Genomic DNA, 17,942 nt, shown 5'->3' with positions numbered 1-17,942 from the left:
AACTAGCTAGCATCCCCCCCCCCCAAGTGCAATTGGAAGTTTCTGCCAACTGTGAGAGAAATACGTTTGAACGTTGTGAAACCACCCACTGCATGACTATCACCCTTCTCCCATTAGACTCAAATGAAGGAAAAGTTTCACGAGAACCACCACTCTTGTTAATGTTCCACAGCAAGAGTATCCCTCTGGGCAGCTAAACCAGGAAATCCCAATTGGATGGACCCCCCTCACAAGGGTCTTCCTCCAGGGGCAAACCAAGAATGGGCAACTTGGAAGTCCCTGGATAGACTCAGAAGTGGAGTTGGCAGATCAAAAGATAATCCTGGCTAAATGGCACTACTTCCACCTTGTATGATTGTGGAGCAGAAAAAACAATTCAGCATCTGTATGCTTGCCCACAATGCCCTGCCTCATTCCCAGAGGAAGAACTGTTTAAAGCTACAGACAATGCGGTCGCTGTTGCCCGTTTTTGGTCTAAAATTATTTAGCTGCTTGTGTTCCCTCTGTTTTATCAGTTTTTATACTAATTGATTTATGCAATGCTTCTGACATGAAATGAATAAAGTCCAATACTCATATCACTATATCATATAGACCAGGAGTCCTCAAACTAAGGCCCGGGGCCTGGATGCAGCCCTCCAAGGTCATTTACCCGGTCCTCGCTCAAGGACAACCTAAGTCTGAAAGGACTTGAAAGCACACAACAACAACAACAACAACAATCCTATCTCATCAGCCAAAAGCAGGCCCATACTTCCCATTGAAATACTAATAAGTTTATATTTCTTAAAATTGTTCATTATTATATTGTTTTTAAGTGTTTTCTGCTCGACAAATAAGATATGTGCAGTGTGCATAGGAATTCGTTCATTTCCCCCCCCCCCCCCCCAAATTATAATCTGGCTCTTCAACAGTTTGAGGGACTGTGATCTGGCCCTCTGTTTTAAAAGTTTGAGGACCCCTGATATAGACTCTCTGTCATAAGGTGCATGTACACTGCAGTTTGACACCATTTTAATTGCCATGGCTACAGAATCACAGAAATTATATTTCTACAAGGTCTTTATCCTTCTCTGCCAAAAAGTGCTGGTACCACTCTAAACTACAACTCTCATAATTCCACAGCATTGAGCCATGGCAGTTAAAGTGGTGTCAAACTGCACTAATTCTACAGTGTAGATGCACCCATAGCCATAGATGAATCAGAAACAAGAAGCACAATCATTTCTTTTTCTATATGGCATTACAGCCCTAATCCAGAGCCTATATACCAGAACCAATAAACCACTACCTACAATAAGAAACATTTACTAAGGAAACAAATCAATGAAATGAAATAGTACTGTGTATTGTCATGAATGAAGGACAAGCTTATAAAGGAGACAAAATTTACCAAACTCTTCGAGCTTAGCAGCACATGCGAAGAAGACAAAAAAATACTTAACACTGAAGAATTTGGAAATGACAGAGTACTTAGAAAATCATTTCCTAAGATTAGTTATACAGTACTTCATCGTATGAGGTTTGATTTTAATCTCTTCCTCAGGCAAGCCAAAGTCAAATGCATCTGCTTTCCAGATAATACCATTAGTCTCATGATTAATACACAGATTTCCCGAATCATGCCTCCTGATTAAAATCCTAATCCATATCTGCCTCCAACAACTGTTTGTGTTGTTGGACAGCTTCAAGTAACTGTAATGTTACCCAAAAGTAAACTTAGTTTGTAATTTAACAAATTAGTTTGGATTTACTCCTTAAACATTATGTGCAACAATTTTCAGTTTATCTCCCAGCACAGGCAACTCATTGGAAGAAAATATATTTTAAGACAATTCAAAACCAACAGGAAAGACATGAGTAGTATAACATGCAGCTACTTTTTCAAAGAGGCTATTTGACATTTTTTCTGCCTTGTAGCTCAAAATGAAAGGGCTGTATCAATGGAAAGAGATCTGAATCCTGTCTTAGGCCCCATCTACACTATTTCATGCAATTTCAAGTCAGTATTGAAGGAAGCATTTTCGCTGTGCAGATGATTACATAGGAAACCCTGGAACCAGTTTAAGGCCCGGATGGTTTTACGCCAACCACAAATAAGCATCAAGGGCTTTCTTTTGCACATTTTTGTGGAGTTTGTTGTTTGGCCAGCACAGCTAGCTTCAAACTGTATTAAATTGTCAATATAGAAGGGAATTTAGAGAGATGCTGAAACAAATGCTATAAGGCACTACTTTAGATTCTGCAGGATTGATAGCTAGAAATCAACATTTCCTTTTTATTACTGTTACTGATGTTGTTATTATTATTTACAGTATTTGTACCCCGCCCTTCTAACCCCGAAGGGGACTCAGAGTGGCTTTACAGAACACACATACAGCAAACATTAAATGCCGATTACACAATTAACAAGGGCAGACAACACAGAAGAGGCAAAGGCAGTATTTCCTCATCTTATTTCCAGCATCTTTGGAGGCTGTGCTTGACTCCTGCAAGGTTGGGAGGGGGGGGGGGGAGCTGTTGCTCCACCTCTATGCCAAGGAGCTTCATTCTGATCAATGTCCTTAAAAGTGCCTTTAATAACCTACCCGCTAAAGTGGTACCTATTTTATCTACTCGCTTTTCTGCTTTCGACCCTGCTAGGTGGGCAGGTGAGCTGGGGCTAACGGCGGGTGCTCATCCCCAAACAGAGCTTGAACTGCTGACCTTCTGATCTGCAGGATCTTTCTGCAGTGATTTTGCCTGCTGTGCTAAGCCTGTAATCTCAAATTACGCTTCCAATAGCAGAGCCAGATTCTCAACAGGACTTTCTATTTCTTCCATGGTCTCATTCATAAAAATACTCCATAACTCCCAAAGATCATATCCAAAGTGGGGCCTATGTGTGGTGCTTTAGCCCAGCGGAGAAAAATGGATTTCAGCTTCAGTTTCTAACTGGAGAGACTTAGAAAGTCTCATACCAAGATACACTAAGATGGTTCACTGATGGAAAGACCAGTGATGCTCAATCTATAACTTTCCAGTTGGGTGCTCTAGGTCAGAGCTTTCCAAACTGTGTCTCATGACACATTAGCATGTTGGCTGAAGTTGCTGTTGTGTCACGCAAAAGTAACAAGAAACATCTAAATCTATGTAAAAAAAAGCAATAATCATATATTTTTAAAATATAAATGAAATTTTTTCATGCATTTTCTTATTACGATTTATGTATGTGTCTGTACATTTTATAAGGGGTCGGTTTAACTTCGGTTTTGCTAGGAAAGCTGAATTACTATGTCACAAAGTGATGCACATCTTAAAAGTGTGTAGTCAACATGAAATGTTTTCAGGGTTCTGATCTAGTTTCTATCAATAGGAATGTAGCTTGGAACAATCTCATGCTATGGAAAATGGCAGAAATGTTCAGAAAGGAAGTTTTACAACTAACAATATTATCTACAATTGTTATTTCAGGCAAGGGACAAGGTCATGATATTCTTTTACAACACCAATAAATTGTGTAGAAGAGCCACAAACAACTTTGATTACACACTTTCACAAATTATTTTTAAGGATAAATGGTGGGAAACATTGTTCTATCTCTCTCTCACACACAAATAGCATATTAGCTGCATGTTACGAATACATTGCTTGTGAAGAAACTAGCATTGCTAAGAAGATAGAGGTTTCATTTTGAAAATGCAATGACATACATTCTGCTTCATATGTTAAAGATATATGCTTGCTGCTAACTACACATAAAGGACCTGTAAGTGGTATGATGTAATTTATTATGGAATTAATTGGGACCTCTATTTTTCACTGTAATTATGGGAATGTAGAGGGACGAATAGTAACCTGGAGCTAACTGTTCAGTTGAATATGCTGCATACACTACCTCTTTTGCAACTTTAGCCATCACAGCAGACAAGCATGATTGGCCCAGCTAGGGCTGAAACAGGATTCAAATATTACTCTGGTCAGCTTTTTATATAGGATTGACAGGGCAGGGAGATTTATTTATTTATTTAAAACATTTATATTCCACCCTTCTCGCCCCACAGGGGACTCAAGGCAGAGCACAACATATATACGGCAAACATTCAATGCTGGAACATAAAACCATAAATATATACAAACATTAAAATCACTTATAGCCACATTAAAAGTTGCTTAGAACCATCTCAGGACACCATTTTGCCTCACTGCACTGCCCCACAGGCTTGGTTCCACAGCCAAGTCTTCACCATCCTTCTGAAGGACAGGAGGGAAGGGGCTGATCTAATATTGCCAGGAAAGGAGTTCCGTAACTGGGGGGCAATCACTGAGAAAGCCCTGACTCTCCCCCCTGCCAAAAGCGCCTGTGATGGTGGTGAGACCGAGAGCAGGGCCTCCCTAGAAGATCTTAGTTTCCGCAGTGGTTCGTAAAGGGAGATGCGTTTGGACAAGTTACATTTTCCCTTTTGCATTAGGCATCAGTATGCAGTGGCCACGTCCTGAAGACAAAAACAATTCCTAAGCAAGTGGGTTTATTCCTTCCTTGGAACAAGTTCACCCTTTGTGTTTCTCACTGATTGCATTCCACAATTACATTCCACTTGCCAGCATACCATTTTAGTGCCAATACAACTTTGCTGGTGCAGAGGGATTTCGGAGCAACATTGTCTCACCTTTTAATACAAGGATGGAGTTTCTGTATTAATCTATATATGCAAAAAGAAAATTAAGGGGATTTCATACAAAGCTGCATATAAAACTTAGATAACGATTTGATGTTATGTAGCCTCAAGTAGAACCTGTCTTATGGCAATGTTATGACAGGCAAGAGTTCTTCAGAGATGGTTTATTACTGATCTCCTCTAAGGCTGAGAAAGTACCATTCGGCATTCAAAGCCTGGTCTCCTTCCATTCTAGGCCCCTTCCACACAGCTAAATAAAATCCCACATTACCTGCTTTGAACTGGAATATATGGCAGCGTGGACTCAGATAACCCAGTTTAAAACAAAGTATTTCCATACAGCCCCATATCCCAGAATATCAGGGCAGAAAACCCCACAATATCTGCTTTGAACTGGGTTATCTGAGTCCACGCTCAGATAATGTGGGATTTTCTGCCTTGATATTCTGGGATATAGGGCTTTTGTGGAAGGGCCCTGCAAATATTGTGGTATTTGATATTCTGGCTTATATGGTTGTGTAGAAGGGCCCCTAATCCAATATTGAAACTACTACATCTCTGGGTAAGGAATAGATACCACATTCAAATAATGGTTCTTTCAATATAAAAATAATATCTGTGACCAAGATCTTTTGTTTAAAAAATATAGAATTACCAAACACTGTGTGAGATTGATCTAGATCTCATTAGATCTAGATCTTTGGTTTTTTCCTTTGTCAACTATGTGCATATTAGCAAAAGTCACAAAGATCAAATCAGATAATCCTCATCACATGTATAGCAAATTAAATACTTAATATGACTGATTTTACAAGAAGAATTCGGTGTTCACACAAAATAGTTTCTGCTGAAAGAAACGGCATTCTGTTAGTTACGAGGGCTTCTGTTCCAATCCAGATGTCTCCAAACCTAGCAGAAGACTCCTATGAATAAACTCTAGATCAAAGCATTTTATCTTTGGTGGTAAAGGGACACACATTCTCTCTGTCCCTCTAAACATAAAGGTTATCCTTGTATCAACATCGCAGAATAACTTTATGCTGCTAAAATAACCCTGAAGCCATCATTCAGCAAAGTACCAACACAGTGTAAACTGAAGCCTCTGTCAGAACACTATTTTGAATCGTATTAGTTTTGTGTGCATTTCATGTAATAGCAGCATTGCTTTTATTGATGTGTTGCAATTTATTCCGTGAGCAATTTTTAGGTTTCTGGATAAACTGAGAGGTAGGATAAGTTTTTTTGCTACTTGATTAAAATAACTATCACAATAATATAAACTCCATAGAATGTCTCGTGCAGAGCAAAAGTGGGATCTACTGTAGCGAACATAGCTAATTTTAAGGATTCTATTAACAAGCTTCTCTCCTGCCATTACAAAGTTTCCTGTTACTGTGACATACCTTCCCACACGTCTGTGGACACTAGACATGTTCAGCATCCATACTTTTCCTTTGTGTACAACTGATGCCATTTGTTTTGGAAAATGGCATTTATAACTTTTTGGAAAACACCTTTTGGAGATCATAACTTTTTAGAAAAGCATGACCTTTCAGAGAAGAGCCAAAAACCCCTTAAAGTAGAATCTTCTCTTGTAGTATAAAACCAGATATAATTATAAAAGGAATAGTTTCAGTTGTTAGACTGAATAACCTGTTATCGCTAATCTGTTAGGAAAACAGAGATTTGCCAGTGCATAAAAACAGCAGAGCTTTAGAAGTGTTTTTATTTCAGTGTCTCAAAAAAAGTTACTCTCCCATGAAACAACTTGTGTCACATTATGCACTCATGAGACAAAATTGAAGGAGACTTTGATAAAATTAACATATTTGGTTTACTCACAACCTTCATGTGTTCAGCACACACAGGTGAAAAACTTATCAGTCCAATTTCAAATATGTTTGAGATAATTCTTTGTGCCATTCAGCTATTAACAGGTCATATAGTCAAAATGAGAAAAAGAGCATGTGGTCTACATCTCCTTTTATAACTTCTCACAAACTGTAGAGTAAAGGAAGCTGCACCCCAGAACATACATACAGGAAACGGTAAGCAACAAGATCACAGACAAACAAATTGCTAGAGAAGACTTGATGAAGTTTGTCATTTCCAATAATTTGCGCTACTTAAGCATTACCATTCACCACCAAAACTAAGGAAACAGAGGAAAAGATAATTCCAAAACTAAGGAAATAGAGGAAAAGATAATTCCAGCTCTCCAGAAAGTGGCTTACATGTTCTCCATAGTATATCATCTTTACTTTGTTCGCTACACTGAATGAAGTCCATAGGAATGTTGGACATTACACCATTGGTTCAGCTATCTCACCACTGTTGATTCTGGCCCCGATCAAATGATAAAATAAGCAAATGATGCTTCAAAGCTACAAGCAATGTTTTAACACATATTGCCCAGTTGCTTCTGCTGCAAAGCTTACTTCAGGGTTTGTTTAATGCTTAAACCAGTGGTTCTCAGCCTGTGGGTTCCCAGATGTTTTGGCCTTCAACTGCTAGAAATCCTAACAGCTGATAAACTGACTGGGATTTCTGGGAGTTGTAGGCCAAAACACCTGGGGACCCACAGGTTGAGAACCACTGGCTTAAACAATTCACGTAGAGTGTGTCAAAGTAGTCTATACGAGATGTAACAAGAGTGTGGACAACCATGGCCAAGTCTGACTTTTCAAGGTACGGGCACAACTACTTACCAAGTTTTATTTTTGTGAATGCTCCCCTGGCCACCGCTGAAACTGGGGTTCTAGGCTCAGAGATGAATCCAGGAGAACCCCCAAGCTGCAAACTTGTGTCTTCAGGGAGATTGTAACCCCGTCCAACATGGGCTTTAACCCTATACCCTGTTCGGCTTTACGGCTGACCAAGAGTTTGCTCCTTCAAGCAAGCCAACTGCAAATAGAAGCCTTCAATCCTCATAATCCGTTTGCAGATGATACACAAAGGCTATAATCCTAAACATGCTTACCTGAAAGTAAATCCACTGAACTCAATGACGCTTACATCAGAGTAAACATACATAAGACCGCACTGTAAGACTACTGCCTATACAAATGTATCTGCATTCAGTGTATCTGTACACTGAACACAGCCAGGCTTAATTCTGAGCAAGCAGATAGGATTGTGCTGATAGGCTTCACTCTGTGTGTGTATGCCTTAAAGATGCCTGTCAGCTGACTGTGATCCCATGGATTCCATAGGATTTTCTTAGGCAAGAAACTGGTTTTGCCCGTTCATTCCTCTGAAATATAGCCCACAGCTATAGATATGATTGGTGGTCTCCCATCTAAGTACTACCCAAGGCTGATCCTTCTTAGCTTCAAGATAAGATGGGATCGACTGCCTTTAGGGTATTTAGCTCCATTATACAAACCTACCTAAGAGTAAATCCTGTTAAACCCAGTCGGAATTATTTCTTAGTAGATAAGCACAGACTTTCATTGCCGCAGAGACCACAAAGGAGAACCACCTTCTGTTGTCCAAAATGTCAATGCTTATATCTAACTTTTCACAAAGCACGGTGTGGCAAATCACAAAGTGACAAAGTTTTAATTGCAGGACCAGAATAATGGGTAAAAACCCCAGAATCATAGGAAAGGCAGCTCTGAATATAGATCATACTAACCATGACCTCGATTACTTTTAGGTCACTAGTGTCACATAAACTTTTGTGGCCTGCTTTAATGCCAAATGTGTTATTTTAAGTAAACATGTTAAATTATATTTATTACACCAGCCTCCTTTTACACCCATCGACGGTCTGATATTAGCCCAGTATAATTATTTTTACAACTCATGTGGTTTTTAACAGCAGTGTACAATACTTGTAAAGGGTATAAAACACAAGGCATAATAGGTTTGAGGAATTAAAAGAAGCAAAGGAGCTTAAAGGACTCCAAACGCCTACTCCCAACAACAGCAAAAAGTCATGCAAGGATTTTACCACTTCATCACACTAGAGTGAGTCCACTTTAAATCCGGTTTCTGCCTCCTGTAGAATTCTGGGATTTGTAGTTTAGTGAGGCTGTTAAAGGCTCCTCCCTAAACTACAAACCTCAGAATTCTGCAGGAGGCAGAAACCAGATTTAAAGTGGATTCATTCTCTAGTGTGATGAGATCCTAAGGATTGTTTTCATCTCCACATCACTCTATTTGATTTTTTTTCTTATCAATGCCAAGTGCATCTAAGGCCCTGAGCTATGCTGCCATAGATTATAGTTCAAAGCTGCATTATATGGTCAGTGTAGACCAGACATGGGCAAACTTTGGCCCTTCCGGTGTTTTTGGACTTCAACTCCCACAATTCCTAACAGCCTGCTCATGCCTGGTGTAGGCTCATATGGTCAGTGTAGGTTCGTATAATGCAGTTCAAGTCACTAATATGGTCCACACTGACCATATGAGTGTACACTACGCATGGGCAACCTTTGGCCCTCTGGTGTTCTGGACTTCAACTCCCACAATTTCTAACAGCCTGCCCATGCCTGGTGTACATTCATATGGTCAGTGTAGGTTAATATAATCCAGTTCAAATATGCTCTACACTGACCATATGAGTATACACCAGGCATGGGCAAACTTTGACCCTCCAGGTGTTTTGGACTTCAACTCCCATGATTCCTAACAGCCTGCCCATGCCTGGTGTAGACTCATATGGTTAGTATAGGTTCATATAATGCAGTTCAAAGCACTTATATGGTCTACACTGACTATATGAGTGTACACTAGGCATGGGTACACTTTGGCCCTTTGGATGTTCTGGACTTCAACTCCCACAATTTCTAACAGCCTGCCCATGCCTGGTGTAGACATATGGTAAGTGTAGGTTGATATAATACAGTTCAAGGCACTTAGATGGTCTACACCGATCATATGAATTGACACCAGGCATGGGCAAACTTTGACCCTCCAGGTGTTTTGGATTTCAACTCCCACAATTCCTAACAGCCTGTCCATGCCTGGTGTACATTCATATGGTCAGTGTAGGTTCATATAATGCGGTTCAAGGCACTTATATGGTCTACACTAACCATATCAGTCTACACCAGGCGTGGGCAACCCTCCAGGTGTTTTAGAATTTCAACTCCCACAATTCTTAGCAGCCTGTCCATGCTGGTGCAGACTCATATGGTCAGTGTAGGTTCATATAATGCAGTTCAAGGCACTTACATGGTATACAGTGACTATATGAGTGTACACCAGGCATGGGTAAACTTTGGCCCTCTGGGTGTTTTACATTTCAACTCCCACAATCCCTAACAGCCTGCCCATGCCTGGTGTAGACTCATATGGTCAGTGTAGGTTCATATAACGCAATTCAAGGTACTTATATGGTGACCAGTTTCAAACTGCAATTTGTGACAGTGCAGAAGGGGCCTATATTGAGGGGAAAGGGGCTGTCAGATCTCTGGATCTGTCAAGGTGAGGTGGGAGAGCAGCTGTGGTAGTAATTCACTTTTCTGTTTGGAGCAGGAGGCCCAGTCACTTGCAAAGGCTGCAACCCAATGCAATGCAACCTATGCACTTCGCCAGCTCACTCCACTTCTTCCCTGTGCCTTACCCATGGCCACGCTGTCTGCAAAGACTCGCCTCTGCCTGTACAGCATGCTGACGGAGACTCGGAGCATTAGAACCGCTGCCATGCTGCTTCCCCGCCTCCGGTGCGCGACCTCCACTTTAAGCACCGCCTCCTGCGTTGCTTCCTAAGCAGAGCCCGGGCAGAGGCGGGGCAAAGCTGCGTAGTGGCAGCCTCCTCGGCCAATCCGCGCTTCCGGAGCAAGCGCGGCACCAATCAGAGGGGACGCTTCCTTGTCGGTGACCTGCTGCAGCTATACTCCCACGCTCAACCCATGACAGGCAAGGCAGAGCAGCCCTTTTTTGAGTGATGTGGAATAATTTATTACAATTAGGGGGATAACCAAAACAACTGTACTGGAGGGGCGGAGGGAATCAGAGCTTAGGTGTAATTGTTGCTGCTCCTTTATACTCTTAATTAAGAGAGGTCTGATTTAGGGTGCATCTGCACTGTCGAATTAATGCAGTTTGACAACGCTTTTAACTTCCACTGCTCAATGCTACAACCTTACTACTTCATCGCACTAGAGAATGAATCCACTTTAAATCCAGTTGCTGCCTCCTGCAGAATTCTGGGGTTTGTAGTGTAGGGAGGAGCCTTTAACAGCCCCACTAAACTACAAAGCCCAGAAGGAGGCTTTAAAGTGGATTCATTCTCTAGTGTGGTGAGGGGGTATCATTATGCTGGCTGAAAGCAAGGAGGAGCTGAGGAACCTTCTATCCAAGGTGAAAGAAGAAAGTGCAAAAGCTGGGTTGCAGTTAAACATCAAAAAGTCAAGATTATGGTAACCAGACTGATGGATAACTGGCAAATAGAGGGAGAAAATGTGCAGGCAGCGACAGACTTCGTATTTCTTTGTTGTTAATTCGTTCAGTCGTCTCCGACTCTTCGTGACCTCATGGACCAGCCCACACCAGAGCTCCCTGTCGGCTGTCACCACTCCCAGCTCCTTCAAGGTCAAGCCAGTCACTTCCAGGATGCCATCCATCCATCTTGCCCTTGGTCGGCCCCTCTTCCTTTTACCTTCTACTTTTCCCAGCATAATTGTCTTCTCTAGGCTTTGCTATCTCCTCATGATGTGGCCAAAGTACTTCAACTTTGTCTCTAGTATCCTTCCCTCCAGTGAGCAGTCGGGCTTTATTTCCTGGAGGATGGACTGGTTGGATCTTCTCGCAGTCCAAGGCACTCTCAGCACTTTCCTCCAGCACCACAGTTCAAAAGCATCGATCTTCCTTCGCTCAGCCTTCCCTAAGGTCCAGCTCTCACATCCGTAGGTTACTACAGGGAATACCATGGCTTTGACTAGGCGGATCTTTGTTGCCAGTGTGATGTCTCTGCTCTTTACTATTTTATTGAGATTGGACATTGCTCTCCTCCCAAGAAGTAAGCGTCTTCTGATTTCCTGGCCACATTTCTAGGTGCGAAAATTACTGCAGACACAGACTGCAGTCAGGAAATCAGAAGATATTTACTTCTCGGGAAGAGAGCAATGACCCATCTCCATAAAATAGTGAAGAGTAGAGACATCACACTGGCAACAAAGATCTGCATAGTTAAAGCAATGGTATCCCCTGTAATCACCTATGGATGTGAGAGCTGGACCATAAGGAAGGTTGAGTGAAGGAAGATAGATGTTTTTGAACTGTGGTGTTGGAGGAAAATTCTAAGAATGTCTTGGACCGCAAGGAAATTCAACCAGTCTATACTTCAGGAAATAAAGCCTGACTGCTCACTGGAGGGAAGGAGATTAGAAGCAAAGATGAAGTACTTTGGCCACAAATGAGAAGACAGGAAAGCTTGGAGAAGATAATGATGCTGGGGAAAATGGAAGGAAACAGGAAGAGGGGCCGACCAAGGACAAGATGGATGGATGGTATCCTTGAAGTGACTGGCTTGACCTTGAAGGAGCTGGGGGTGGTGACGGCCGACAAGGAGCTCTGGAGCAACCTGGTCCATGAGGTCATGAAGAGTCGGAAGTGACTGAACGAATAAACAACAAAAGCTCAATTCTATGGGATCCTGGGAGTTGTAGTTTCACCAAGATCTTTAGCCTTCCCTGCCAAACCCCAAATCACAGGATTCCATGGCTGTGGGAGTCATGGTGAACGTTTCTACAAACCAACTTCTATGCCCAATGGTTTATAAAAGGCCTTCTTTCTGTAGATGTAATGTACTCCTTCTGCTAATAATACCTGGACAGAAGTCTCATTTAACAATCAGAATATCAGTGTGATTCACATTTCTCCATTATTCCTGCAACTTTCAACGCAAGCAGACTGTATTTTTAAAAAGTGTCTATATGACCACAGGTGCTTGATTCCAGATCAGTTAGAATTAAAACTTAGGAATAAGCCCTATTGAGTTTTATAAAAATTTTGAAGGGAGCTTTGGAAAACATGCTTTTGGATTGCAATTCACAGAATCCTGGCATAGCCTAAAAGTTTCCAAGTTTGCTTCAAAGTACGGATGGTTTGTTTTCTCTGTTGGATTTGTGCATTTTTGTGTCGCCCAGTACCATCCTTTATTGTGTATTCAATTCTTTTACTTTACTAATAAACCAATCACCCTCAAAGCAGCTTTATAAAAAAGTGTGCATAGACATGGGCAAACTTGGGCCCTCCAGGTGTTTTGGACTTCAACTCCCACAATTCCTAGGGCCTGAGGCACAAGTTTGCTCAGTCCTGGTCTAAATTATAAAGACAACTGATCCTGTCTGACCTTTGGAGTGAAGTAGGGCCAAACTTGGTATGAAACTTGTATGGAAGATTGACAAATTATATCAGCAGCTTTAGGCTGCATTTCAAGGGAAGGACCAGCAAAACCACCTCTGAATATTCTTCACTTAAGAAAACCTTACAAAATTCATGGGTTACCATTAGCCGACGGGCAAGTTGAAAGCAAACACACAATGCTCTTGCCTTCACATTTGTAATACTTTAAACAAACAGACACAGGGAAGGAGACTGTGAGGGAGAAAGAGAAAAGCATGGTTTGGTGGTTCAGTTTGATGTTCCAGGTCTAGGAGATAACCTACGCATATTTCCTAATTGCTTGTATTTCAGTTTTATTTATTTATTTATTACGGTCGCTTATACCCCGCCCTTCTCACCCCGAGGGGGACTCAGGGCGGCTTACACAACAAGGCACAATTCGATGCCCGCATTACATGACAACAAAAACATAACATCAATAACAATAGCAATTATAGCAATGATAACAATTAACATAAGCAGTGATTATTATCGGCAAAACATCCAAAAAACCCATAAAAGCAATTAAAACAATTAAACTATAAAAGCAATACAAACCTCATTGCTGGACAGCGTTTAACAGACTCATAGTTAGGTTCTACTTTCCGCACATTGTCAGTCCTATCCATCTGGATTCCATATCTAATTGTCAGGGTGCCCAAAGGCCTGGTCCCATAGCCACGTCTTTACCTTTCTCCTGAAGGCAAGGAGGGATGTTGATGTCCTGATTTCCCCCGGGAGTGAGTTCCACAGGTGGGGGGCCACCACTGAGAAGGCCCTGCTCCTCGTCCCCATCAGACTCACTTGTGATAGTGAGTGAGTTTTGTTTCTGTTCTCCTTATGGGGATATATGTACTTTCCTGTCCTATCTGCCTGCTTTTCTACTTTTTTATCATAAGTCATTCTTTAATCCCTTCAGAGCAAGAACATGGCTTCACAGCAGATGAGGGCCCAAAACATCTGGAACACTATAATGGCCCACTCATTTTAACTGAATGGACTACAACTGCTGATGTGCCTATGAGATGGTTGCAGAGATATACGTACGTAATTGTGGAGGTCAGCAATGAGGACATTGCTCCTCCTATTTAATTTTCCTTCAGTCTCCATATTTCTAGCATTGCAAATAAAGACACGATTAATTTTTTTCTATACCTAGAATTTCATACTTAGTGTGTTGCTAACTTTGCCACTTTTCTTCATGTAGAGTCACTTAGAGTCACCAAACCAGTTCCAGTGCCAAATATCTACCAGTATGTATTTAACTATTGTCAAGATAAGAATAAATAGTAAATTAACTCAGCATACCTTGGCAAAAAAATGTCAGAACTTAACTACAGCCTTTAAAAAGGCCCTCCCTTACAGCAGGCAAATTTGAGATGGTAAAATCAAGACAACTACCTCAACCAGGAATCTTTAAGTCCATGCAAGTTCATATAGTCATTTAGATAGCCCAAATTACTATATGTTCAAATCATATGGTATGTTATACTTCATAATCAGCGCTCGAGTGGTGCTTAGAAGAGAGCAGTAGTCAATGAAGCTGTTTGCCAAGGTAGTCAAATGACAAGATGATGTTTCAAAAATCTTTCCAAAGTCACCTCCATGTAGCGGGGGAAAGTGAAGGAGGTGAGGAAAAAAAATTGGACATTTTAAAAGCATCTGGAAATGTAGACAACAGAGGATTAAACAGGACCATCTCTACAAGATTGGGATGGTTGAAGTCCATTAACCTTCAATTGGTTCCATTCATACATAGCTCATTACTGATTTCAGACACTGATTTAGAAGTAGAAAACTTTAATTGGAATGAAATAGAAAGTAAAGAAAGAATGAAAGAAACTCTTTGCAGTCCCTCCTGCCGGCTTCATGCAGATATTAAAGGATATGCACAATTGCACAAGGAGTGAAGTCCATTTTTGCTACTGCACTGGTTTACAATGTAAAAATAAAAGTTTAACAATTTTTGACATCACTTCTGCTTTTTTGCTAACCTTTGTTTTCGTTTGATTTTCAGCCTTTTTCTTTCGTTTTTAAAAGTTTCCTGGTTGGAGTGCCAAATTAAATTCAATTGCTATAATTTTGTATAGTTTCTGATGTGGTTTGGGTGATTTTCCAGGACTACAAAAAAGGGCCTGGAGGGCACCACGTGGGGTGGCCAGCACTTTATCCACCCTGTAGTAAATAACAAAATAACAATTTGGATAGTGTTCCATTATCTGGGTGGAGGCCAAAAGGAGGCACTAGACAGAGAAGGATAGTCCATTTTATAGGGGAGGGGGAGTTTTTCTGATTATTTCTCCTCCCTGCTTCACATTTCCTAAACGAATGTTATTTCTACCGTGGCGACATGGATGGAGGGAATAACAGGAGATCAGGGGAAAATGGTTGTACTCCTTCCAACCCCCTCCCCCCATAAAACGGACTATCCTTCTTTATTTAGCACCTCCTTTTAAACTCCGCCCTGATAATGGGATATTACCACAATATATTTATATGTCAGATCTTTTACTTGAGATAACTGCTTCATTCTGTCTGCATAAAGATAAAGAAGCACTGGTTTTAATTTTCAAAATTTCACAATACAGTTGGCCTTCCTCATTTGCAGTTTTGACTTCTGTGGATTTAGTTATTCAAAGATTTGAGCAATACTTTCTAGGAATGTCTAGGTCCTCCAGTGCAACCCTATGATCAACTTCTATCAGAATTTGATCATAGAGTCATGCTAGAAGTCTTCTCTAAAGTTTAAAAAACAGTGGGGTTCTTTTAAATTGCAATTTTCCCATGCCCCTAACTACAGCAAATGTGGGGGATATATTGTACAAACGTTTGGAAAAAATGTTGTAGTTTGTACAAACATCCTTGTGCATGTTGTACTTGAAAATATTAGGTATTTTTTCGCCTTGAAAAATATAGTTTCTGACTTTAATATTTTGGAAATCAGGTATTCATTAAAAGCTATTTCCAGTTCCCCTGATAATTGATTTCAGCAGTGAAATGTAATAAGATGATGTGTGAGAAATTAGCACAAAACATAGTATGCTGTGACTTAGCTGTAAATGAAATGTAACAATTTTGCTGGCCTTTTGTTTTTTGTTTCAAGTAAGCTGTAATGAAAGCTTACTACTGTGTTAAAATATCATTACTAAACAAAACAAAACAAAATGTTCCAAAGGGGTCCACGCCATTGGTAGAGTTACCACTAATAATACAGTCTCTCAAATTGACTGGTCTATTTTCCTCTCCAAACTGGAGGATATTTAAAATGTAAACATAGGCATTAACTGCTTGTTAACTGTATAGTTTATTTCTACACACTGTAACATTTTTGTCTCCCCTATATTAAATATATAGGTGCCTGTAACATTTAAAATGCCTCTCAATATGAAAGTAAAGGCGAAAAATCTCTATAAAATGTAGATTTCAAAATACTCATAAGCACTAAATAGGCTTTCTAGAAATGCATAATTATGCTGAAAAACCGTGTCACAAAAATGAACTGTTAACAAGCATTACTTTGGCAGGAGTAGGATGACTGCCACTCTTTAATTGGCTTGAAAGCTATTCTTCATCAATGGGCCATTGTGTTTTAAAGGCAATAATACAGTCTTTATGGTTTAGTCTTCAGCAATTGAGGTTTCTGGGGTGGGGTGGGGGAATCTCTTGGTAATATGATATGGAACAAATTTTCTTAAGCATTTTTCTTCATCATATATGATATTTTATAATATTAGCTTCAGCCTCCAGTAATTAAGTTTGTCTGGATGGATATTTCTCCAATAAGTATCTAATGTAGGACTGCTGAATTGGCTCTCACACATTCGTGTACACACTTATTTTGAGTTTCCTTTAAGTCACAATCCTATGGACACCAACATGGGAGTAAATCCCAATAAATAGAACCAGCAAGGTTTAGTGGTTTGCATGCTGGAACGCAACATGATAGACCAGGATTCCAATCTCCACTCCATCATGGAAACGCACAAAGGCCATATGATCCAGATTATCAAATCAGATAATCCACATTACCTGCTTTGAACTGGATTGAGTCTATATTGCCATATAATCCAGTTCAAAGCATATAATATGGATTTTATGTGGCAGTGTAGAAGGGGCCTGGGTGATCTTGGGTGAGTCATATACTCTCAGCCTATGAGGTCAATGGCATGCTTCTCCGAACAAATCTCACCTAGAACCTCACCCATGATAAGGTTGCCGTAAATTCAAAATAACTTGATTGCACACAAAATTCTCACTAACCCCAATGCAAGTTTCTTTTTGAACAGACACTTGAAGGACTGATAAAGAGACAAATCACAGTCCTTGCTACTGAACTGGGATTCTAAGTCATTTTGTGTTCCTCTGAACTTTTACATGGGACTATATCATCCAGAGAGTAGAGGAGGAGGAGGAAGAGGAAAAGGATGAAAAGTAAAAGAAAGAAGAAAAAGAAGCAGAGGAGGAGCCAGAGGAAGACATGCTTTCACTATCTCTGGAAGTTATGTATGATTCGTCTCAGACAAGAGGTAGGGACTAAGGAATTATGACAATGGGAATATGTCCCAAGCATACAGTCCTCCCTCAAAACATTTAAACTGTAGGATACAGCCTTCGACAATACATTCAATCTGCCTTAGCTGTCCAACCAAAAATTTTCTTGCTATAGTAACAGTCAAAGCAGTGATTCAAATACCCCCATACTCCTGTGATTGCAGGCAAGAAGACTCCAAACAACCTGCCACCTATATAGTTTAATTGATAGGAGATCCCCATAGAGCACACATAGTCCTCATGGAATGAATGTTTAGGGCAGGGGTCCCCAAACTTTTTAAACAGAGGGCCAGGTCACAGTCCCTCGAACTGTTGGAGGGCCGGATTATAATTTGAAAAAAAAATATGAATGAATTCCTATGCACACTGCACATATCTTATTTGCAGTCCAAAACC

The 17,942-nt window shown here is 40.5% G+C and overlaps 1 protein-coding gene across 1 annotated transcript in view; it reads right to left on the bottom strand.

The window, feature by feature from the left end:
- The window catches only part of HIBADH (3-hydroxyisobutyrate dehydrogenase), a 96,277-nt gene extending 85,906 nt beyond the window's left edge, over window positions 1–10,371 (bottom strand). Inside the window, exon 1 of the mRNA XM_060782022.2 lies at window positions 10,231–10,371. Within this exon, the coding sequence (XP_060638005.2) occupies window positions 10,231–10,312 (82 nt within the window). The 5' untranslated portion in view covers window positions 10,313–10,371. The remainder of the gene's footprint in view (window positions 1–10,230) is intronic.
- Between the last annotated feature and the right edge of the window lie 7,571 nt (window positions 10,372–17,942).

This window comes from Anolis sagrei, chromosome 6 (genome assembly GCF_037176765.1).
Source record: "Anolis sagrei isolate rAnoSag1 chromosome 6, rAnoSag1.mat, whole genome shotgun sequence".
NCBI lineage: Eukaryota > Metazoa > Chordata > Lepidosauria > Squamata > Dactyloidae > Anolis > Anolis sagrei.
Note: the sequence above shows the minus strand (reverse complement) of the source record. Positions and strands in the feature narration are given on the sequence as shown.